The 23,850-nt window shown below is 41.9% G+C and overlaps 1 protein-coding gene across 2 annotated transcripts; it reads left to right on the plus strand.

The window, feature by feature from the left end:
- The first annotated feature begins 680 nt into the window (after nt 1-680).
- Nucleotides 681-23,621, plus strand: Zw10 (zw10 kinetochore protein). Of its 2 annotated transcripts, none has more exons than XM_057767540.1 (16): nt 681-859; nt 2,745-2,879; nt 4,915-5,016; nt 5,188-5,265; nt 5,415-5,574; nt 6,469-6,621; nt 7,906-8,097; nt 8,792-8,955; nt 10,498-10,680; nt 12,323-12,558; nt 14,933-15,004; nt 18,428-18,597; nt 19,569-19,699; nt 20,491-20,622; nt 21,360-21,562; nt 22,728-23,621. In XM_057767540.1, the coding sequence occupies exons 1-16, from the start codon at nt 755-757 to the stop codon at nt 22,846-22,848; spliced, it is 2,337 nt and encodes a 778-aa protein (XP_057623523.1). In that variant the 5' UTR covers nt 681-754; the 3' UTR covers nt 22,849-23,621. The 2 variants fall into 2 exon arrangements, with proteins under 2 accessions (XP_057623523.1, XP_057623524.1); XM_057767541.1 differs by lacking the exon at nt 681-859 and adding an exon at nt 1,281-1,379.
- The last annotated feature ends 229 nt before the right edge of the window (nt 23,622-23,850 follow it).

Below are 23,850 nucleotides of genomic sequence, written 5' to 3' on the forward strand. Positions count from 1 at the left end.
TACTTAGTATGAGGCAATAAAAACAAGCAATATTTAAAAAGGTGCAACGGGGGAAGCCTCTCATTTATAATTTTTTTTTTTAATATTTATTTATTATGTATACAATATTCTGTCTGTGTGTTTGCCTGATAGCCAGAAGAGGGCACCAGACCCCGTTACAGATGGTTGTGAGGCACCATGTGGTTGCTGGGAATTGAACTCAGGACCTTTGGAAGAGCAGGCAATGCTCTTAACCTCTGAGCCATCTCTCCAGCCCCCTCTCATTTATAATTATGAGATGATACCACTCTCTCTTGCCCAACTCCAGAGGGCAAAATTCCCGTGGACACAGCAGCTGCGCCCAATATATGAATATTTAACAAAAAAGATCCAGATGACTCCATAAGTATCGGGCTAGATAATTTCACAGGAAGACGTTATGGAGTATAGGGAGGACCATAAAGAATTTACCACGTGAAACATTCCGCAGCTTCTAGTACAAAAAACACAAAACAACAAAAAACCGGCGGGAAGAGACACGTTTGAAAACCTGTAGGGAACGGATCACGCCTGCGCAGTCTTGAAGCGCCCAGTTGCTAATCCAGGCGGCGCGAGGCCTGCTGGGAACTGTAGTGTGCCTCCCGTCTGTGCAAGAGCGCGGGCCCCCACAGGACTCAGTTTCCCGGCAGGCCACGCGGGTGAGGCCGCGGGCGGGACGCGAGTTGCGGCGCTGGCAGCTGGAGTGACCTGGTCGGTGTGGGTACGTTTCGTGGCGATGGCTTCTTTCGTGACTGAAGTCCTGACTCACTCGGGGAGCCTGGAGAAGGAGGATCTCGGCACCCGGATCAGCCGCCTGACCCGGCGGGTGGAGGAGATCAAGGTGAGGGCGGGCCGCCGGCGACCGGCTGCAGCTGGGTGCGGAGCTGCCGGGGAGAGCCCTGAGTCGAAGGCGAGGGAAGTGTGGAGAATTCCTTGGAGAGCGGTCACCAAGGCCTGGGACTGCGAGGAGGAAGGGGCCATGGCTGTGCATTGGTGGGAAGTCGTGCTAAGTTGAGCAAGAGTGAGCTGGAATGGAAAAGGCTGAAGAAACCAGCGGCGCCGGAGGTGGGACTGGAAGCCCGGATGTCCAGAGAGGGTTGGAAGAGAGGCCAGGACAGCCACCCTATCTCTGGCTGCCCATCTAGGAAAATTGCGGCATTATCCTCGGATTTTCTTTTAACCGGTTGAATATGTTTCTAAGTTTTAATTCACGCACGGAACTTGAGGCATGCTGAGTGCTACTGGTGACCATATCTTAGGCTGCATGGATTTGCGGCACACAGCCACAGCTTCACTTCGTATTAGTGTTACCTGGCAAGCCACATCTTCGGTGGCTTTCATTTACAATGACGTGCACCTGAGTAAGTCTGAACATCAGGGAGCAAGCTTCCTAACAGCTGATGACACAAAAATGGCTTTCTTAATTTTATGTATTCATGTCAGTGGCATCTCTATAATGTGGCTTAAGTTTTTTTTTTTTTTATGACTTTTTAATGACCTAGGAAGAGAGCATTGCTCCAGCCTATTTTTTTCTATTAGTTTCATACATAAACTTGAATCTTCAGTCAACTGAGAACTACTTTCTATGCCTCAAAGAAGCATATTCCCTCCTCCCCCAGCTCCTATATTTGGCCATTTCTCCATCTTTTTAAAAATAACTTTCAATGCCGGGCGGTGGCGCACGCCTTTAATCCCAACACTCAGGAGGCAGAGGCAGGCGGATCTCTGTGAATTCGAGACCAGCCTGGTCTACAAGAGCTAGTTCCAGGACAGGCTCCAAAACCACAGAGAAAGCCTGTCTCGGAAAACCAAAAAAAAAAAAAAAAAAACAAAAAAACAAAAAACCCCAAAACTTTCAATATATTTCTACCATATATATGTATATGTGTATATATATAATATTCTATGTCAAATGTAGCTTCCTGCATAAAACAAACGGCTGATTACTTTTTTTGTCTTGAGAGATAGTCTTTCTCATTGTGCTGGAATACTTTCTAACTCTGCTGGAGTATTACTTTTCAGCTCTGTATTTTGGTCAGTTTGGAAGATAGTATCTTTTCTTCCTAGAAGGAGTTAGTTTATGGGCAAGTGTAATTTACTCAGTGTCAAGTGTTCAAGAAGGTATTGAGTTGTTTTGAATGAGGCAACTCATTCCTTTCAAAAATTTTTTTTTATTTATATGCATGTTTGGTTGTATGTGTGCTGTGGTGCGTGTCTGGAGGTCAGAGGACACCTTTTGGGAGTCAGTTTTCTCCTTCTACCGTGTGGAATTGAACTCTGGTAATCAGGTTTGGTGGCAAGCACTTTTACCATCTGAACCATCTCCCCAGTCCTTCTAATCATCTGAAGAGCTTTAAGATTAGGTCTTAAAGTTTTGTAACTCAGAAGATAGAAATTAGTAAATTAAGGTATACAGTTTATGGATTTATGTGTTTAGGTAGATGATTCAAATTTTTGGACACGGATCCAGTTCATTGTGAAACTTTTGTCTGTCATTCTCATTTCTAGAGTCTGTAGAAATCTTGGGCATTGTTGGGGTTGGGAAATTGTTGTCTTCCTACATATTAATAATGTCTGGGACCCTTGAAAATGAATGAAATGGTTTTGAAGGAAACCCATTGCATGGAGGGAAAGCTATGGGTAACTAGATAAACATCTAACATTGGGAGATGCTGTATGTTTTCAGGAAGTTCCTGATTCATTTCATTGTTGTACTTGTATTATAGGGGGAGGTGTGCAATCTGATCAGCAAGAAGTACAGTGAATTCCTGCCTACCATGCAGAGTGCACAGAACCTGGTTACCCAGGTAGATAAGCTCTCTGATGACATCGACCAGCTCAAGTCCAGGATAGATAATGAGGTAAGAATAGATTGTTGTGTTGGGTAAATTCGGTTTCTTGGGGAGGCATTGTTTTAGCTTACGGATTTCTGAGGCTATTCTGTGGAGCATTTCAGGGCCTGGCTTTCCTTGTTGGTAAATAGAGGTTGAATCAAATCATTGTAGGGTGACTTCAATTCTAAACTTAACATTCAAACTTAAGCATTCATATGTACTTTCTCTTATGGTACTTTTTTTTTAGTGAGGGTAATAATATCTTATATTTGAGTGGATTTTTAAATTAAAATCAGAGGACTTGTTTTCATAAGAAAATGAGAACAGATAATGGTTAGAATGAGATCATTTGGACTTTTCCTAATTGGAATGTTTGTTTCTCTCTCTCTTGTCTAGACAGGGTCTTTCTGTGCAACTCAGGCTGGCCTGGAGCTCACTATGTAGCCCAGGCTGGCCTTGCACTTGCATTGCTGCAGCTTCCTCTTCCCCAGAAGCTAAGATTAGAGCCTAGAGGCTTGTGTCGCTATGCGCAAGCACTCTTTCATCTTTTAATAGCACTCTCTTAGGGCTGCAGCTGGCCTTAAGGCGTTCAAGTGTCAGACATTTTTTCTAGAATTTGGCCTTCTATAAAGCTGGCTTGCATTGCTCACCACAGCTATTCTGCTTCTCGTGAGCTTGCAGAGGGCTCCTGTACCGCAGTACCCTATGACGTAGTGCTTCATAGCTTTATGGAGAGTGGTATACTTTAGGAGCGAAGGGTCACTGAGGCACAAACTGCTTGGTTACTGAAACAAATCTAGACCCTTATCTCTAGATATATGGGCTGAGTAATTCTGTCGTGCACAATGTATAAAACACTGTATAAGATATAATTCATGTCCGTGGCTTCTGTTCACTAGATGGCAGCCCTCTTTTGGTGTGGCAGTCAAAAAATGTCTCCAGACATAGCCAGATGTTTCAGAGAACTAAGGAAGATCAGTAGAGAATGGCTCATGGAACAAGGGGGAGGAAAGAGGAAGGAAAGTTGGAGTATGTTAGCTTGAAATAAATAGGCTTTGGGTTGAGCAGTAAAAAAATTGGTGCTTTTTGAGTCAATGTCTCTATCGCCTCCCAAGTACTGAAGTTAAAGGTGCGCGCGCGCACACACACACATATACACGCACCTGCACATACACCTGCCTGTTGAAAATTGGTGTTTTTGACAAGGACGATATTGATAAGCGGAACTTAAAACCTTCGTTACATTGAGCTGTAGAGTGACTGAGATGAGGAACTGAGTATATGTGTCAGTTAGAAAAAGCATATTCGTGAGAAGGAGGAGAGGAAGAAGGTAACTGCTGAGAAACAGGGTGGTTGTTCAAGTGGAGGAAATTTTTTCCAAAGGTGGGAAAATTCAACATACTCAACTCTGGTGGGAGGAGCTTTCTATGTAGCATAGATGGTCAGTTACTTGTTTCATGAATGAATGAAGAATGAGGTAGGGAGAAATTAAAACACAGAAGAGAGAAAGGTAATGATGCTCTGAAAGAGTGGAATAGAACGAGAAGTGGATTCTGCCTCAATATTTAGAAAAGAAAATTACTTGTCAGTGGGGATGCCTTTCTAGTAATCTAAGTGGATGAACTCTGTACTGAAAGTTCTGAAAGAAACTGCTTATGTTAAAAGAAGGTAATGAAGCAGGGCTAGGCACATCTCTGTGAGTTCGAGATCAGTCTGGTCTACATAGTGAATTTTAGGCTAGCCAGGGCTATATTGTAAGGCCCTGTCTTTATTGATTTTTGTTTGTTTTTTGTTATATGCTTGCTATTCAAACTCAAGTCATCAGGGTTGGTGGCAAAAAGCTTTACCTATTGAACCATCTCGTAAACCTGAGCATGGGTGTTCTTGTATAGGGTAAGGCTTTGAACTCAGTGGACCCTTACAGTCCCTCCTAGTCACCTTCAGTTGTTTAAGTTTCAGTGTGAATTACACTGTTACTAAAGCTTAGTGATAAGTTACAAATGTCTTATTCTTTTGATGTGGTATTGCTTAAAAAAACTTACACTTTTGCTGTATAAATTAGGTCCGTCGGGATCTTCATATATCGACTGCTGAATTTACAAACTTGAAGCAGCAGCTGGAGAGAGACTCTCTTGTGCTAGATTTGCTCAAACAACTGCAAGAGGTAAGTAAACTCAGCTGGAATTTCAATGCTTGGCTGGTGAGGAGGCTGCCTTTTCTTCTAATTGGTTGATATTCCCTGACAAAATGGTATTTTCCCATTCTACAAGCAGACATTTAAAACAGTAAAACACGGCAATGAAAATGCCTGCTAATCTGAAGTTATCTCTTTCAGTTTTCGTCTGCTATTGAAGAGTATAATAGTGCACTAGCAGAGAAGAAGTACATCCCTGCTGCTCAGCACCTGGAGGAGGTACACACACTCTTTGAGTCTGAGCCGTTAGTGCTATCCTTGCTATTGTTATGTTTGTGTCCTTTTAGTCTTTGTCATTCAACAGGTGGCTTCTAATTTTTTTGTGAATCTAGAGGAAATGTTTAACAGTGATTGCATTTTACTTCCAGGCACAGGAATGCTTGAAGTTATTAAAATCCAGAAAGTGCTTTGACTTAAAACTGTTGAAGTCTCTTAGCATGGAGCTCACCGTCCAGAAGCAGAACATCCTTTACCACCTGGGAGAAGAGTGGCAGAAGCTGATTGTGTGGAAGTTCCCTCTGTCAAAAGGTGCTGCTGACCTCAGGTGGACTGCTTTGCTTAATCTGCCTGAACCACTTTGGCCTGTGAATACACCCTAAATATTTGGTATTTAAAAACAAGACTCTTTCATGTACTAACACATTAGTCTATTAGTTTTTCTGAATTTCATTTATTAATCTTCCAACCCACCTTTTAGTGTGATCTCCCTTTTCACAGGTTTTTCTTTTTCATTTTTTGATTAGTATATATCATGTATAGTAATAGAATATATTGTACATAATAATAGACTTCGCGATGATGTTTTCATAATGTAGTTAGTAGATTTTGGTCATAGTCACTCTTCATCCACTTCTCTGTCGTCTCTCATTCCCAACGGTGACTCATGTAATTATTTGTCTTAGAATGAAACCTAGGAAGGTGTTTGTAAGGGACATACATTTTATCTGTTAGATATTGAAGTTTAGAGTATTTAAAAGTAAATCCCAGAAACTCCTGCTCTCTTTCCTATATCCACTTTGCCCCCACTTATTTTTACATATTATCTGGTATTTTGAAAGAAATCATACAGGAAATGAAGTGAAGCTGGCAGGCGTGTTGAACTCTTGCTAGTAACACACTGGTTATTAGACCTGTTAAGCTGGTTTGGTGGCACTGGTATGTGAAGGAGGTCTGGGAACCAGGGCTCACTTTGCAGTCCTTGCTTTTTGTCATTCTGCACACATTTAGGTAGCATCTCTCACTGGTGTATCATCGTTGTTGCACTTATCTGATTTTTTGAAAGCAGTGTATAGGCCATGTGCATCATACTTAATCGAATGTGAGAATGTTGTGATGGAACTTAGGAATCTCAGCAGATGAAGTGCTATGAGGAGATGGTCACCTTGCATTGGGAGACAGCTGATATTCTCTTCCTTTTCTTAGACACCAGCAACTTAGAGTTTTGCCTGCAAACAGAACTTCATTTCTGCATGGAACAACCCCAGAAGGAGGAGGTGGCCCCTCTGCCACCCATCAGTTCTGTCCTCCTGGCGTTTTCCATTCTTGGAGAATTACCCACCAAGCTGAGATCATTTGGTAAGTGATTTGCTTCGCTGACATTAAATTTCAGAAGGGGATGAGAAAGGGATGGCCGAAGAGAGGAGGGACGTCTAAGGCGATGACTCGTGAAGGTTCGCCTTTACAGTCCATCAGAGCAGCTGCTCTCAGCTTCCTGGTGCTGTGACCCTTTAATACGGCTCCTCATGTTGTGGTGACCCTAACCGTACAAATATTTCGTTGCTACTTCATAACCAATTTTACTACTGTTATGAATCATAATGTAAATATCTGATCTGTGACCCTCAAAGGGTTTACGACCCACAGGTTGAGAACCTGCATCAAAGGGCATGGCCATAAATATCTTTTTTAGTAATGAATGGGTCCTTTTTAAAAACTAGTCCTTAATTTTTACAACTTTATTTTTTAATAACTTCAAAGTCTACGGGTGGGAAATATTCTCAGAGAAAACGTGTAATATGTAATTTTATAGGTATATTTTTTTGTAAGATTTACTTTTTTTTTTTTTTTTGGTTTTTGAGACAGGGTTTCTCTGTGGTTTTGGAGTCTGTCCTGGAACTAGCTCTTGTAGACCAGGCTGGTCTCGAACTTACAGAGATCTGCCTGCCTCTGCCTCCCAAGTGCTGGGATTAAAGGCGTGCGCCACCACAGCCCGGCTACTTATTTTTATTTTATGTGTATGACTAGTTTGTCTATTTATTTGGGTACTCTGTGTGTGTGTGTATGGTCTCCATGGAAGGTGTTAGATTCCCCAAGAATCGGAGTTATAGCCAGTTGCCATTTGCCATGTGGGAGCTGGGAACTGAACCTGGGTACTTTGCAAGAAACAGCCAGTGCTCTTAACTCTTGAGCCATCACTCTAGTCCTCATGATATATAATTTTGGCACATTTACTCTTTAGAAATTTCCTTTAGTGATGGTTTTTAAACAAATTTTATTTTTGGATTTAATTTTTTTATTTTATATATATGAGGTTTTGCTTGTATATATATATGCATCATGGCTATCCTGGTGCCTGTGGAGGTCAGAAGAGAGCAAGATCTGCTGCTACTGGAGTCATGGTTTTGAATCACCTTGTGGATGCTGATAATCAAGCCTGGTCCTTGCAAGAACAAGAAATTCTCTTTAACTACTGAGCCATCTTTTCAGCCCCTGATATTTAAATTTCTATTTTTTTTTTTTTTTTTTTGAGACAATGTCTTATTCTTTATTTCTTTTTGGGAACTTCATGTATGAGTAGTGTATTTGCATTTCCTATTTTGTAGTGGTTGTTGATGAGTGTCCCCATGGTAACGATTTCAGGTCAGATGCTGCTGAAGTATATGCTTAAGCCTCTGGTGACTTTCCCATCACTCCATGCTGTGATTGAAAAGCAGCCGAATTCAGTTACCATTCGCTTTCAGTCTCTGACGACAGACTCGGAGCATCCGTCACCACCTGAAGCTTTTGCAAAGATCCGGTTGGTCCTGGAAGTGCTCCAGAAACAGCTTCTAGGTGTGTACCCCAGTGTGGTCTTTTATAATCTGAAAATGTGCATACTGCTTTTGCAAGTATACTCTTATGGCAAAAGTGCTGATATGTCCCAGTGAAGGGGAAGCATGGTAGATCCTTTCTTCCTTCTTGCCTACTTGACATTTCTTCTTTGTTCTCTCTTAGCAAGTTGGGTCATTAGTGGCATCTCAGATCCCATGTCTTAATGGTATTTTAGCTGGAGTCCAGGATGTACTTCTGCTGGACTCTTGCTTTAATTATAGGAGAAATGAGCAGGTACTATTGTACTTATTTCCATGGGAAAATTCCCTTTAGTCTAGTGCAAATAAATGAGGAGGACTTGGCATATTGTTATATAATCAGCTTAACGACTTATGGGCAGATGACTCTAGTGTAGACAGCATGACACATACTGTTTTAGAGTACGGGAGTGCTGCAGTGAGCAGGAACGTAAAGCAATTACGAGTTTATGTTTTGCGTTGTCAAGGGCAACCTGTTGAGGTAGCTGTAGAGTTGTCTGCACTGTTTTCTCTCTCACCATCTTTCTGTTTTATTTGGCTTTCTCTGTGTAGCTCTGACTGTCCTGGAACTTGCTCTACCTACCATCTTAAAACTTAATCATCTTAGAAAACTCAGGAACTTAATAATTTGTTGGGATTGTGAATAGTTTGTCTAAAACCCTTTCTTTTGAATTCAGATTTGCCTCTTGACCCTGACCTTGAAAGTGGAAAAGTCCCTGAGATCATGTTGGCTGAGATGCTTGGTGATGTGATCTGGGAGGACCTGTCTGAGTGCCTCATCAGAAACTGCTTGGTTTATTCGATCCCCACAAATAGCAGCAAGCTACAGCAGTACGAGGAGGTAAAGAGTGGGAGATATGGGCTTTCAGTCAGGACTGAGCGCTACCACTGTCGTGTTTTGTCGATCTTTTGTTCTTAAGCTATACTCCTTTTTTTCTTCCTTTCTTCCTCCCTCCTCCCTCCCTCTTGCCTCTGCCTCCTGAATGTTGGGATTAGAGGTATGCGCCACCTCCTGGCTTAAAGTATGCTCTTAAGAAAACTATTAATATAGACTAGAAAAAATCAAATTCTACATATTTTCATTTCTGTTATGCCTTTTTGATTAAGAAAGTATGCTTTCTTATAATTACCTTTTTTAAATTTGATACTTATATCAGCTGTAAAAGCTATTGTGGGGCTGGGGAGATGGCTCAGAGGTTAAGAGCATTGCCTGCTCTTCCAAAGGTCCTGAGTTCAATTCCCAGCAACCACATGGTGGCTCACAACCATCTGTTATGGGGCCTTGTGCCCTCTTCTGGCCTGCAGGCATACACAGAGACAGAATATTGTATACATAATAAATAAATAAATATTAAAAAATAAATTCTAAAAAAAAAAGCTATTGTGTAGCACCTTTAACCCCCTTTTTAGTGCTTGCTTGAATGCTAAGATAAGGGTGTTTATAAGATCTTCTATTTTTTTTTTAAATATTTATTTATTTATTATGTATACAATATTCTGTCTGTGTGTATGCCTGCAGGGCACCAGATCTCATTACAGATGGTTGTGAGCCACCATGTGGTTGCTGGGAATTGAACTCAGGACCTTTGGAAGAGCAGTCAGTGCTCTTAACCACTGAGCCATCTCTCCAGCCCTGTTTATAAGATCTTGGCACCTTTTCAGTCTTAACAGTTCTATTGAAAATTTCTTCCCAAATGAATCTAGGTTTGGAAGAATGTATAATTAAAATTTATTTTTAATTTTAATTCTTTATGTGTCAGGGTTTTCCTTGAGTGTATGTGTGTGTGCCATGTGCCCTGTACCTGTGGAGATCAGGAAGGGGCATCAGATCCTCTGAAACTAGAATTATAGGTGGTTGGGAGCTACCAGGTAAGTGCTGGGAACTGAACCACAGTCTTCTGTAAGAGCAAGTTCTTTCAACTGCTGAGCCATCTCTTCATTTCCCAGAATGTATATTTTTTAAACCAAGTAATTGATGACTTGTCCAATATAGTGGGTTTAAAGTTTTGGTATTGAAATGTATGTACATGTTGATCCTTTTATAGATTTGTATCTGTAGGTTTAGCCTGACTGTTGACTATATTTGGGGAAAAATTTGCTTCTTTATTAGATAATTTAAGATGATTCTTGTCATTTTCCTGAAACAGTAGACTATAGAGTCTATTTACATAGCATATATACTCTTTGAAGTACTATAATGGAGAGATGATTTATATGTATAGGAGGGTGTACATAGGTTGTATGTGAACAGTGCCATTTTATACAAAGGACTCGATGATCCTTGGATTGTAATTTCTGAGGGGTGTTCTGGAATTAATTTCCTTAACATACTGAGGACTAACTGTATATAATTCTTTTCTTTGTCTCCTATTGTTTCTGTCAGATTATCCAGTCTACCGAAGAATTTGAGAAGTACCTAAAGGAGATGAGATTTTTAAAAGGTGACACTACTGACTTGCTGAAATACGCTCGGAACATCAACTCTCATTTTGCTAATAAGAAGTGCCAGGATGTGATTGTGGCAGCTAGGAACCTGATGACCTCTGAAATTCACAACACTGTGAAGGTACTTGGGGTTTACTGTGTTGTTTATGTAAAGTGGCTTAAGTTTGAGACACACGCGATGAAGTAGAAAGGAGTGGCAGTTGCTGAACTCCTGGGCCTCTTTCAAGTGCTCCTACGATCTCCCTTTTCTTTGACTATTGTGAACTCCAGATAAAATATGTCCTTGAAAGCAGCGGTATCAACCGAGAAAGTCTGTATAAACGTCGTGGATTGCTGTTGTTGAAATTAAAAAGCAGATTATTCTCATCTTCATTACCTGATATGTGCTTAGATAGACTGTATTGTGTGTAAAGAGTGTGACCTGTTGTGGAATGTTCACTTCTTGCTTCCATGGGCACCTGCACGCTCATGCATGCCCATGTGTGTGCGTGTACATACACAAAAACAAAATAAATATCTTTTTAGAGGTATAAATAAATAACTTTCAATGAGAGTGAACTAATTTGCATGAAGAACAGTTTACTGTTTGACTCCCAATAATTCCAGGCCATTTTGTTTTATATCGTATATGTATGTCTATATTATACATATATATATACACACATATAATGATACAATTATATATCATTTTATATATCTATAAATAAAATAACATTTGGTAAATGTAAAGCATTACTGAAACATTCTGAACATTATTAGAACATAGACTAAGGCAGTCTATTAATAGATTTTCCCAGCCATTTTTCTGAGTTGCCTGAAATGGCAGTGAGGGTTCTGAACTTCATTTCATCTTCTTTCTCTTTCTCTTTCTCCTTCTCCTTCTCCTCCTTCTCCTTCTCCTTCTCCTTCTCCTTCTCCTTCTCCTTCTCCTTCTCCTTCTCCTTCCTTCCTTCCTTCCTTCCTTCCTTCCTTCCTTCCTTCCTTCCTTCCTTCCTTCCTTCCTTCCTTCCTTTCTGGCAAGATCTCACTGTGTACCCTGGCTGGCGTAGAACTCATTGTATAGCCTGGCAGTGGTGGCACACTCCTTTAATCCCAGCATTTGGGAGGCAGGGGCAAGTGGATCTCTGTGCGTTTGAAGCCAGCCTGGTCTATAAAGTGAGTTCCAGGACATCCAGGACAACACAGGGGGATTCTGTCTTGAAAAACCAAAACAAAAAAGACAGAAAGAAAAAAGAACTCATTCTATAGAACAGACTGATCTTGAACTCAAAGAATTGTCTTCTCTGCTTTCTGAGTGCTGGACTTCAAGATACCCACACCCAGCTCAGGCTCTGGACTCTTGGTCCTTTCTTCTCTGTACCTCATCTTCCTTGGAGAGTCCCGTCATTGTGTCTATTCCAACAAAGTGTTAATCATTTGAAACACACAGGTATCAGTACATTCCGAGGTAATCTGGAATTTTATGACAGCTGAGAATAATGGGTTTTGCAGGTCTTCTCAGTTATTCTCTTAATACTGCTTTTCCATCAGTATTAAGAGTCCCACAGTACATGAGATTGCTAACTTCCTCCCATGTGCTGTCAGTCATGATCAAACAGCTTTAAATCAGGCTGCTTCCTTGCAGATCTTACAGTCATTCTGGAGGGCCACAACTTCATCACCATGGAAATCTTGAGTGCCTTTATCCTTTGCTGTGTGCTTGAGTTTGCATTTTCCTGAAAACTGCAGTTTCTTTGATTTGATTTGCTGTGTTTGAATCTTAGATTGCCCCTGATTCTAAGGAAACAGTGCCAGACTTACCCAGTTCTGATGTGGACAACAGGCTGCAAGGACAGGTGTGCAGACTGCAGTTCAGCGATCCTGGGAACTTAGAGCCTGAAACTTCCCTGGACCCACATTCCTTTTCTTTACCCACATGCCGCATCAGCGAGTCTGTGAAGAAATTGATGGAGCTTGCCTATCAGACTCTACTAGAGGCAACAACAAGTAGCAATCAATGGTAACACAGATAAATTGTTCCCTGTCATTCATTTATGGTAACACGGGCACGTGTGTTAAAGCAGATGCTGGGTGCGTGTGCTGGCTAATGGACATTAACCCAACACTTGGAAGGCTGAGGCAGGGTTGGGAGTTTAAGGCCATCCTGGCCTACAAAGCAAGATCTGGGCCAGCCTGGGTTACCTAATACAATCCTATTATGGCAAAGAAAATAAACAAGACCCAGAAAGGCAAACAGAAAACAAAACAGAAAGAAAAGAAAACAAACAAACAAGCAAACAAAAAAACCCCAAATCAGTAGATATCTAGGTTTATTTGGCATTAAAAATTTTCACTCTTTAGTAAGCCATGCTTTAATTTTTGGCTCACTTTTTGGTTTTGAATTTAAATTTTGGCTTAATTTTGGCTCTCTGTGATCATATGTCATTTAAGAAAGCGCAGGCAGAGGACTTAGAACACTCCCTTGAAAAATACTCCCTTAGTACTGACATGCTTATTGCTGCATAATTGTCGTCCTACCACATGTGACAGCAGGTGTGCAGGTGGAAACTTCACCTTTCCACTCTACACGGCAGTGTGCTGCGGGAGGGAGGGCCGGTCTTCTTTGGGACTAGAACATGCCACAGATGTGACGTCACCCATTCAGGATGGCTTTTCTTGATCTACACTGTATTCAGGGTACCTCAGGCTCTAGTTCACATCTCAGACAGAATCTTTGTTTTGAAGCAGCTCCTAAGGTAAAAATGGTAGGCTAGCCAGTTGATTGTAGAGCAGGCCTATAAAAGTCCATTCAGTATGAGTCTATTTAGCTATTCTTACTTGGCTTTAAAGAAAACTGTTTGAGTTTGGGCTTGACTTAGTCATAGGATCCTCAGAGCTGTGGGTTATCTCCATGTGCAAACACATTTTGGGGGTGGGTGGTGGTTCAAGACAGGGTTTCTCTGTGTAACAGCTCTGGCTGTTCTGAAACTTGCTCCGTATACCAGGCTGACCTTGGCTCTCTCTGTCTCCTGAGTGATGCGATTAAATGTGTGCACCACCACCACCCAGCACAAACACTCTTTTAGATTGCTCTGGATAGAACATGTTTACCTAGTGCTGCTGTGGCTTCAGTCAGTCTAACTGCAGTATTAGTATTGATTTTAAGTAGAAAGAAAAGTGCATATTTATTTTTGTTATTATTTGTGTGTGTGAGTGCATGCATGTGTGCACGCACTTGTAATTGGTCATGCAGTGGGACACATGTGCAGGTCAGAGGACAATTTTGTGCAATCATTTTTCTTCTACCTTTTCATGGGCTCTGGGAATCACACTTGGTTCACTAGATCTGTGAGAGTGCTGAGCCATTCACTGGCTTGTGCAGAAGACCTGTTTCTTTGTAAGGGATGAATGTGATCTTTTGGCAAAGTAAATATAATTGTCACTATTTCCTCGAATGACTTTCTTCAAATATGTCAAATCAGAAGTTAGAGATGCATGGCAGTATTTAAAATTTTTCTTTTAAGAGAATGGATGCCAGACACTGTTTTGGTATGCTGAATACTTATATTCATTCCATTTGCAACAGATTTTTAAAAAACTATTCTAGTTATTTAAAAATGAATTAAAAAATTTTATGTGTATGGATGCTTACTCTGAATATATATCTATGTACACAATTATGCCTGGTGCCAACAGAGGTCAGAAAAAGACATTGGCTCTCCTGGTGTTGTGAGCCACCATGTGGATGTTGGGAATAGAACCCTGTGTGTGGGGGTGTTGCTTGGCATCCAGAATGGGCTTTAAAAGAGCCATCTCTCCATCTCCATGTATTTTCTTTTTTAAGGTTCATTTTGAGTTCAAGTCCCCCGTTCCCCTCCTGCCACACACACACACACACACACACACCTTTTAAATGCATTTTAATAGTAATCTTTAGGTGGTTAAAGATCAGATTTAAAGGGCAAAAATGATTGAGGGTTTGATGCGGTTCTCAAAAATGTTGGTTCATCTCTTTGCATTGGGAAAGAAGGAGGAAGGTAAAGGCGGAAAGTCAGTCTGCTTCTAAAAGAACCCAGTGAGTGCCTGTGTTGGTGCCTTGCCCTTTGCAGGTGACATTTGCTGAAGGCTTAGCTCCATTTGTCACTGGAACGATACTTGGGTGCTGGCAGGGCACAGATGGATGAATGGAAAAGAGGCTTTGGGTTGAATGCTCCTTGCTGAAGGTCATTGGTAGCTGCGTCTTGGGAAAGAGACTCAGTTTATAGATACTGATGGGTATGTCTCCATCGAGAGCCTGTGCTTTTTGTAGCTGTAGTTTCTGTCAGCTGGTCGTCAGTAACAGAAGAGCTGCTTCAGTTTGTATGATTTCTCTTGAACTTTTGTTTTCCTTCCAGCGCTGTTCAGCTTTTCTACTCAGTGAGAAACATCTTCCATTTGTTCCATGATGTGGTGCCAACATACCACAAGTAAGTACTTCATCTCTGTATTCCGTGTCTAAACTGGTAAGTCAGGCTAACACCGCTACCTGTGTAACCGCAGCTATTGATTGCACTTGGCAGTAAAAGTACACCACACTAAGATCTTTTTTTTTTTTTTTTTTTTTTTTTTTTTTTGGTTTTTCGAGACAGGGTTTCTCTGTGGTTTTGGAGCCTGTCCTGGAACTAGCTCTTGTAGACCAGGCTGGTCTCGAACTCACAGAGATCCGCCTGCCTCTGCCTCCCAAGTGCTGGGATTAAAGGCGTGCGCCACCAACCGCCCGGCCACACTAAGATCTTAAAGGCTAAAGACATTCACTGTGCTGTGTACAGTGATCTTGCGTGCAGGAGGGTGGCACACACTTAAAACTCAGAAGAATTTTATCCAGTTTTTATGCCTAGGCATTTTTTGAGCCACCATACTTTTCTTGGTTAGGAAATAGAAAGGTCCTCATTCAATGAGTGTGCTTGGTGTTTGTAGCTTTGCAGACACTGTTCCATGAGAAGGCCCTGTTAGTGTGAAGTATGGTCAGGTTCTCTTTCTAATGTTAACACAGCATCGGGCTGTATTAACCCGATGTCTTGGCCTTTAAAAGTTTGCTTTTAGGGCTGGAGAGATGGCTCAGTGGTAAGAGCATCACCTGCTCTTCCAAAGGTCCTGAGTTCAATTCCCAGCAACCACATGGTGGCTCACAACCGTCTGTAATGAGGTCTAGTGTCCTCTTCTGGCCATGAAGACAGAATATTGTATACATAATAAGTAAATAAATATTTTTTTAAAAAAGTTTGCTTTTAATATTAATCTGAAAAGTTGCTCAACTCTGCCTCTAGTTCTTTCCGTTATTCAAACGAAATGTTTTATATTGTCTTTTGTTTGTTTGTTTTGTTCTGTTTTCAAGACCAGTTTTCTTTGTACAGCCCTGGCTGTCCTGGAATTCATTTTGCAGACCAGGCTGGTTTCAAACTCAAGAGATTCTCTGTTTCTGTCTCCTGAGTGCTGGGATTAAAGGTGTACACCACCACTGCCTGACTTCTGCATGGATCTTATAGATATTTTTAGTAATTTGTCACCAAAACTATTTCATAGTTAAGGGTTCTGCTCTCTCTTTTTTAGAGATTGAGTTTATTTTTTATTTATGTTTGTGTGTTCACAACCTACCCTTGAAGGCTAGCGTAGGGTGTCAGATCTCAAATGGAGCTATAGGTAGTTGTGAGTTTCTGGATATGGGTACTGGGAAACAAACTTAGGGTCCTGCAGGAATGGTTTGTACACTCAACTGCTGAGCCATCTCTCCAGCCCATCTACTTTCAAAGAAAAAAAATAGTATATTTTTGGAGGGTTTTTTGTTTGTGTATTTGTTTTGTTATTTGAGACAAGGTCTGTGCGCCCTGGCTGTTCTGGAACATGCTATATAGATCAGGGTGGGCTCAAGCTTACAGAAATTTGCTGGCCTTTGCCTCCCAAGTGCTGGGATTAAAGGCATGTGCCACCATGCTCAGCTTGAAGCATTTTTTTAAGATTGGATTTTGAAAAGTTTGGATGATTTTTGTTTGTATTTTTTAAATGTAATATCTTTTTTTAAATCCAGTTTTATTTATTTATTATGTGTACAATATTCTGTCTGCGTGAATGCCTGAAGGCCAGAAGAGGGCACCAGACCTCATTACAGATGGTTGTGAACCACCATGTGGTTGCTGGGAATTGAACTCAGGACCTTTGGAAGAGCAGGCAATGCTCCTAACTGCTGAGCCATCTCTCCAGCCCCTTAATGTATTATCTTAAACTAAGATATCTCACCTTAAATGTGACCAAATGAAGGAAGAGTAAAACCTGTTGGTTCAGCTGACAGCCTTTTCTTAGGGGTTCAGAGATTGTCTTGGCAGTTCTGAGACGTATTTCCACTGTGTGGGTTTGCCTCCTTTCCCTTGTATGGCTTTGCACCTCTGTTAGATTACTTCATGAACTTTACGTATGCATCAAACCACATGGAAGCTTCCAAAGCAGGTTTCTGTACCCCATGGCTGTGGTCCAGTAGCTTGGGGATGGGAAGACCTGGATCTTTTTTTTAAAATTATTATTTTATTTTTATTTATTCATTTGTTTTTTTTGAGACCTAGCTATCCTGGAACTAGCTCTATAGACCAGGATCTTGAACTCAAAGAGTTCACCAGCCTCTGCCTCCTGAGTGCTAGGATTGAAGGTGTGCGCCACCGCCACCCGGCTAATACCTGGATCTTTAACAGGTTTCTAAATGCTGCTCATGTTGCTTGTCAGGGGTTGTACTTTGAGAATTATTGCTCTCAGATGTGGCATTGTTTTAAAACCACTTATGAAACTTCTCAAGTAGATATCTTTGCCTAGGCCCCACCCCTAGGGTTGGTCTAAGACTCCTGCTTTGTTTGTGTGTGTGTTTTCCCTGAACCTCCTCTCCCCTCCCTTCTCCCTACACCATGCCCAGCCTTTTTATATGGGTTCTGGTCCTCATGCTTGCATAGCAAGCAGCCTACCAACAGAGCTACCACTTCAGCACCCACAGATGGTTCTGGGGCCTGTCCTGGAATGGGGACATCCGGTCTCTGGCCTGTGCCGGCATTCAGGTAGCAAACTAGAAGGTGTGAATTGAATGGTGTTTGTATAGGGTTTCTTTCTGAGCTAGTTAGAGAATAATTTGTGTGGAAGAATTGAAGCAGTAATTTTTCAATTCTGGGATTAAAAAAATCTTCTGCAGAGATTTCCAAAAGTAAAAATGCCTGATTTTATTCTCAAAGGTTTTGATTTAATATTTGAAATAAACTCTAAACATCTTTATATTTTCAGATTTCTCATGTGATTCTTTCTGATCTGTAGTCAATTTGAAAAGTTCCAGTGTTTCATTATATAAATAAGTGGGAATTCAGAAAGCCTGTATTTCCCCTTGCTTAGAATGAAGTTTACTGTGTTTCCCGTGCTAAGAGCAACACATCCACAGTTTATTCTCTTGGTTTTTCTTTTTTTTTTTTTAGGGGAGAGAGAGAGAGAGAGAGAGAGAGAGAGAGAGAGAGAGAGGGCAGATACCTACAGAGGCCAGAAGTTAGATTCCCTTGAGCTAGAGTTACAGGTGGTTGTTAGGCCACTAGGCCACCTGACTTGTATACTGGGGACCAAACTCAGGTCCTATGCAAAAGCAGCAGGCACTCTTAGTTGTTGAGACCTCTCTCCAGCCCACCACTGGGACAGTTGTATTGGATAAGGTCACATTGGCTAGAACAACTGACTGAATGAGAATGATTGCATGTTTTGCTATGTTCAGCATTTACAAGGTAGACAGTGGTGAAAGCCAAGGTCTGCCACCTTAGAGGAGAGACAACTTTCCAGAAAGCTTGACTTGAGTAACAGGTGGTTTCCTTTTCTGCCCTTCCTTCCTTTTGACCTAGGGAGAACCTTCAGAAGCTGCCCCAGTTGGCTGCCATTCACCATAACAACTGCATGTATATTGCTCACCACTTGCTGACCCTGGGCCATCAGTTCAGACTGCGTCTTGCCCCCATTCTTTGTGATGGCACGACTACCTTTGTGGACCTTGTGCCTGGCTTCAGGAGACTTGGTAACTGAAGCCTCGCATTTGGGGGATGTGACTTATTCCTAATAGTGTAATATCTCTGTAATTTAGTAGCCGAGGAGGTTAGGAGTTAGTGACGTGTTAGATGTGTTAGAGTGTGGGAGGTCTTCTAATGTGTTAATGTTTCTACTTATTTAATTCTGTAAAATGGATTCAGTTTTGTGCAAGCATTACTTTTTCATGCCATGATTCTGTGGTATGCTAGCATCCTGACTTTATTGCTGGTATGCATTGACTTCATGTCATTTGTGTCGGGAGAGAGCCACATAATACGATGTGTACTGTGACAGCACTGTCTGTGTTGTTGACAACCTTCACTGGTGTCTGTCCTTGTTCTTTTGGAAACCCCAAAGCAACTCCCTCCCTTTAGGACTTCCTTGGTTTTGACTGTGATTATTAGAAGTCCAGAGAAATCCATTGTAGGGTAAATTGAAATTTACGATGAGGGTACCCAGAGAAGAGTTGAGAATCTGTATGGTTCAAGTAGCTTTTCAGCTGCAGGTGTCCCCATCAGTGGTGTAGACACTGGAACAGTAGGTAGCTGGGTTGTTTCTTTTTGGGGTGGGGATGGTTGAGACAGAAATTCTCGTATAACAGCTCTAGGTGTCCTGGAACTTGCTCTGTAGACCAGGCTGGCCTCAAACTCACAGGGATCCATCTGTCTCTGTCTCCCAAGTGCTGTGATTAAAGACGTGCACCACTACTGCACGACTAAGTAGCTGGTTTTTTTTTCAAGCTGTTGAGAAATGTTTATCTGTCACCTTTGACAGGACCAGAGGGAGTGGCTGAATGGATTCAGAATCAGTTTATATAGATATGAAGTTGACAAAGAAACATTTAGTGGCTTTTTCAAATGCAGTTGTTTTCATACAGATTGAGGAGCTGTCAGGCTCTCCCACCCTGGTTTTGTAATGTGTGATTCAACAGGTTTACAGATTTTTATTTTCCCATTGTAGGCACAGAGTGTTTTTTGGCCCAAATGCGGGCACAGAAAGGAGAACTTCTGGAAAGATTATCAAGTGCTAGGAGCTTTTCAAACATGGACGACGAAGAGAATTATTCTGCAGCAAGCAAAGCCGTGAGGCAGGTAGGAGGCTGTTACAGGCAATGACCGTGGTGCTCCATCCTTAGAGCCCCCTTACCCCACCTAGCAAGATGCTCAGTCAATTCCTGTGCTCTCTGTTGGAAAGTCTAGATACGTGTCACAGCTCTGGGTAAGGCCTTCTTCCTGTTCAACCAAGACAAGTGGAGGGTGTCTTTCCATTGACTCAGATTTTAAATGTAGGCTTTTCTCTCTGCTGCTGTGTTAAGTGAGTCTTCCCTCCACTGGTGTGTATTCACTTATGTGGACTGGGCTTTATAAGGACACTTGCATACAAGTATTAATAGAACACATACCCCTTTCCTTCCTTTTTCTCACCTTTCTTGTCAAGTGCTGAGTCCCTTGCTCTTCTCTCATGTCTTTCTATGTACACCGTTCTATGGGTCTGTGTGAGCAAAGCCATGATCTGGTCCTCTGAGATGGACTGAATTGGCTTACAGTGATCATCTCCAGCTGTGCATGTTTTCTCACAAATGTCATGACTCCGGCCCTCGAGGCTCAGCAGTGTTCCATTGCGTCCATACTACACGTAGTTTATCTCATCCTCTGCTGATTTACCTCTTCACTGTGTTGCTCCCATCAGGATGAGTCTGCTTTTCTTCTCTCAGGGGTGTCCCGGAGGTTAAACATGCAAGAGCCATAGAGTCCCAGTTACCTCACTTTTATATCTCTCCTCTACACCGTTTTATTTATCACATAAAATGTTAAGTGTAAATCTGGAACAGTGTGAATTGTAGCCATCTCCTTCCATGTAAATAGTTTCATTCTTCTGACAGGTACTGCACCAGCTAAAGAGACTTGGAATTGTGTGGCAGGATGTTCTGCCGGTGAATATATATTGCAAGGCCATGGGGACCTTGCTAAACACAGCGATTGCTGAGATGATTGGCAGAATCACTGCTCTGGAGGTAAGAGCTGATACAGACTTGAAATGCAAGTCTTATCCTGCACTGTGACCTTATTAAGAAAGTGGTACTGCAGTCTTATTTTTAATTGACACAAATGGTAGAAGTGATTGGTCAGTTAGTGTCTAACTTAGGCTATTGTAGTTTGGTTGGTTGGTTCCAGTTTTGTCTGAATTCTGTTTTGCTGGGAACTTGCTAATCTCTTCTATACCTAGATAAGAAAGTAGGGTTGTGCAACTTCTCAATCTAGCATCCGAATTAGAAGTGAGGACATTGGAAACTGGGCAGTAGTCCCAAGACATTTAGCTTGAAGTCATTTGTTCTGCAGATGAACTAAGTAATTGAATTTACCAACGTGAACAGTCTGTGAAGGCCCCACTTTGCCAGCATGCTGTGCAGTTGAGTGGACTGTGTGATCCTATGGGGAAAATTGCCTGGGCATGGCTAGCTGATCCTCCAAAGTCTTGATCCATCAAACCCTTCCTTGCTGTAGCACCCTGTCCTTTGCAACAGGCCGTGTGTAGCACGTTGTGCTGGGGACACAGGCTCCTGTGCACACACACAGGACTGCTGACCATCGCCTGCCACACAGCTTATCTCACGCTGACTTCAGGAGGGTTTTCAGAGAGCTGACTGGACCTAGTGACTAGTGAGATGTGCTTCATTGGTTGGAAAACATCTGCTCTGCCCTGCCCTTTGGCTCAGTTCTTTTCTGTTACGTTCCCTTTGTGCTAAACTAGGACATCTCAACTGAAGATGGCGATAGATTGTATTCACTGTGCAAAACAGTGATGGATGAAGGGCCACAAGTGTTTGCACCTCTGTCTGATGAAAACAAGAACAAGAAATATCAGGAAGAGGTTCCAGTCTATGTGGCCAAATGGATGCCCTTCAAAGAACTGATGATAATGCTGCAGGCTAACTTGCAAGAAATTGGAGACCGGTGCGTATCTGTTTCCCGTGGCAGCATATATATGGTCACAAAGAGGACTAGGACCATTAGTGGCGGTTACCCCCCCATGTGTGTGAATGCGTGAGAGACACACACAGATAGGCAGGTTATTGAATCCAGGGTCTTGTGCATGCTGGGCAAGCCTTCTATCATTGGGTCACATCTCTAGCACCTCTGTTACATAGAAGTATTCAGGCAGGAATTTCATGTTTCATTGCAGTAGCTGGGGCCTTTAAGTAATCTTTCATAGGGCAGATCTCATGACCATTTTCACATTTCATAACAAAAGTTTTTCATTCATACTGTTTTGATAGAATATGCTTTTGTTTGTTTTGGGGAATTTTGAGACAGGGTTTCTCTGTAGCTTTGGAGCCTATCCTGAACTAGCTGGCCTCGAACTCACAGAGATCCACCTGCCTCTGCCTCCCAAGTGCTGGAATTAAAAGCATGTGTCCCCACTGCCTGGCCAGAACATGTGGTTTTGGCATGCACTACAGGTGTTCTGGTGTTTCTAATCAGTGCATCCTTTTTACACCTGGATGATGCATTTTAAGAATGATTAGATGCCCGTCACTGAAGTTTAGAAAAAATGAAAGAGCTGGGCGTATACTACGTACTCCAGGTCTTACTGTATACTCCAGGTCTTAACTATATACACCAGACTGGCCTTGAATTTCGAAAGATCCTCCTGCCCCAGCTTCCCAAATGCTTAAATTGCAAGTAGTCACCATATGTGGCTCAGTTTTTGTTTTCTCTCTTTTTTTTATTTAATTATTTTATGTGTATGACAATTTTGTGTGTATGTATGTCTGTACACTGTGCACCAGATATGTGTCTGGTGCCCACAGAGACCGGAAGAGGGTATCAGGGCCCTGGGAACCGGAGTTACAGACTGTTGTGAGTTGCTGTGTAGGTACTGGGAATTGAACCCTGGAACCCAGGTCTTCTGGAAGAACAGCCGTTACTCATAACCACTGAGCCATCTCTCCCCTGTCTCTTTTTCTGGCTCTGCTAGTTGCAGTCATGAGCAGTAATATCTAAAGAATGGGGTTCCCAGGGTTTAATTAATTTCTTGAGTGTTTGGATCAAGTAAGACAATTTAAAGTCTGACTTTTACAGAGACTTAATAGGAAATAGAACTTGTCTTGTTTTGCAGGTGGGCAGATGGAAAAGGACCCCTGGCAACTGCATTCTCTTCCAGCGAAGTAAAAGCTTTAATCCGTGCCTTGTTCCAGAACACAGAAAGAAGAGCTGCTGCCCTTGCTAAGATTAAATAGCTCTCCCTCCGAGAAAGCCTTTCTTGACTCTGGGTTCCTCCATGGGTGCCATAATTTCCTTCAAGACTTCTCAGAATCACTCATTGGTTTTGGTGAACCAGTGTATCATGGAAATGTGACTTAACATCAGGACATCTGAAGGACATCTGACCTGGCCTGGATGAAGGCTTTCTGAACTGGATGTAAAGATATCACTTTTAGCAAAGCACTGGGTTCCTTGACTGCCGCTGCTATCCTCTGCCAAGTGTGAATCTGCTGGGCAGCATGGTTTGTTCCCAGGCCCTCTGAGAGTCGTGTACATTGTAATTTTAGACCCTGGCTTTGGATATTCCAAAGTTGGGGTTCAGAATTTGTAAGATACTTTTTTTTGTTGTTTGGGTGGGGATTAGGGACACATTACTTGGCCTTACAAGAATTAGGGAGATCTCTTATATTTCTTTCCAGTAAATAATGCCTTTCAGAGTTAAGAGTGAGTGTCTTGAATAACAGGAACCGTGGCCAAAGAGACCAACACCAAGTTTTCTCACAGACTTCCTTTTATTGAGGTCTGACTCACACTTGTCTTCTCCTTGAGCTAGAGTCTGGCTCTGTTATTTTGCCGACCTTGCACTCTCAGTCCTCCCTTGGCTTTCCAACTGTAAGCATGTACCACCATGACTGCTCATTGCCCCTCTTCATAAGACTGCCTCATACTTTTGAGAAGTTTTTGGCATGTTTTGCTATTACGACTAAATTAGTTTTTTCTGGATGGATCCTTTCTCTTGCTGTTCCCCATTATGAAGTCCTGTTCTCTCTGTACCCTGTCAAATGTCAAAGATTCTAAATTGTCAGAATTCCTTTGCAATGTTATTTGTGGGTAAAATCTAACACTAGGCTGTATAGTCTAGTCCTTTAGTTGTGTACATGGGTGATCTTATTTTGCCTGTGTATATGTGTGTGGTTTGTGAGTGTTCTCACATATATGTGGAGGCCAGAAGTTTCTGTTAGGCATCTTCCTCCATT

This window comes from Chionomys nivalis, chromosome 4, assembly GCF_950005125.1.
Source record: "Chionomys nivalis chromosome 4, mChiNiv1.1, whole genome shotgun sequence".
Taxonomy (NCBI): domain Eukaryota; kingdom Metazoa; phylum Chordata; class Mammalia; order Rodentia; family Cricetidae; genus Chionomys; species Chionomys nivalis.

Bases quoted from the DNA above. Each gene is read 5' to 3' on its own strand.
- Zw10 (XM_057767540.1), top strand. From the start codon at position 755: ATGGCTTCTTTCGTGACTGAAGTCCTGACTCACTCGGGGAGCCTGGAG. The intron at 15,005-18,427 runs GTAAGTACTTCA...CTTTTGACCTAG, and splicing joins GTGGTGCCAACATACCACAA to GGAGAACCTTCAGAAGCTGC. The intron at 20,623-21,359 runs GTAAGAGCTGAT...GTGCTAAACTAG, and splicing joins GCAGAATCACTGCTCTGGAG to GACATCTCAACTGAAGATGG.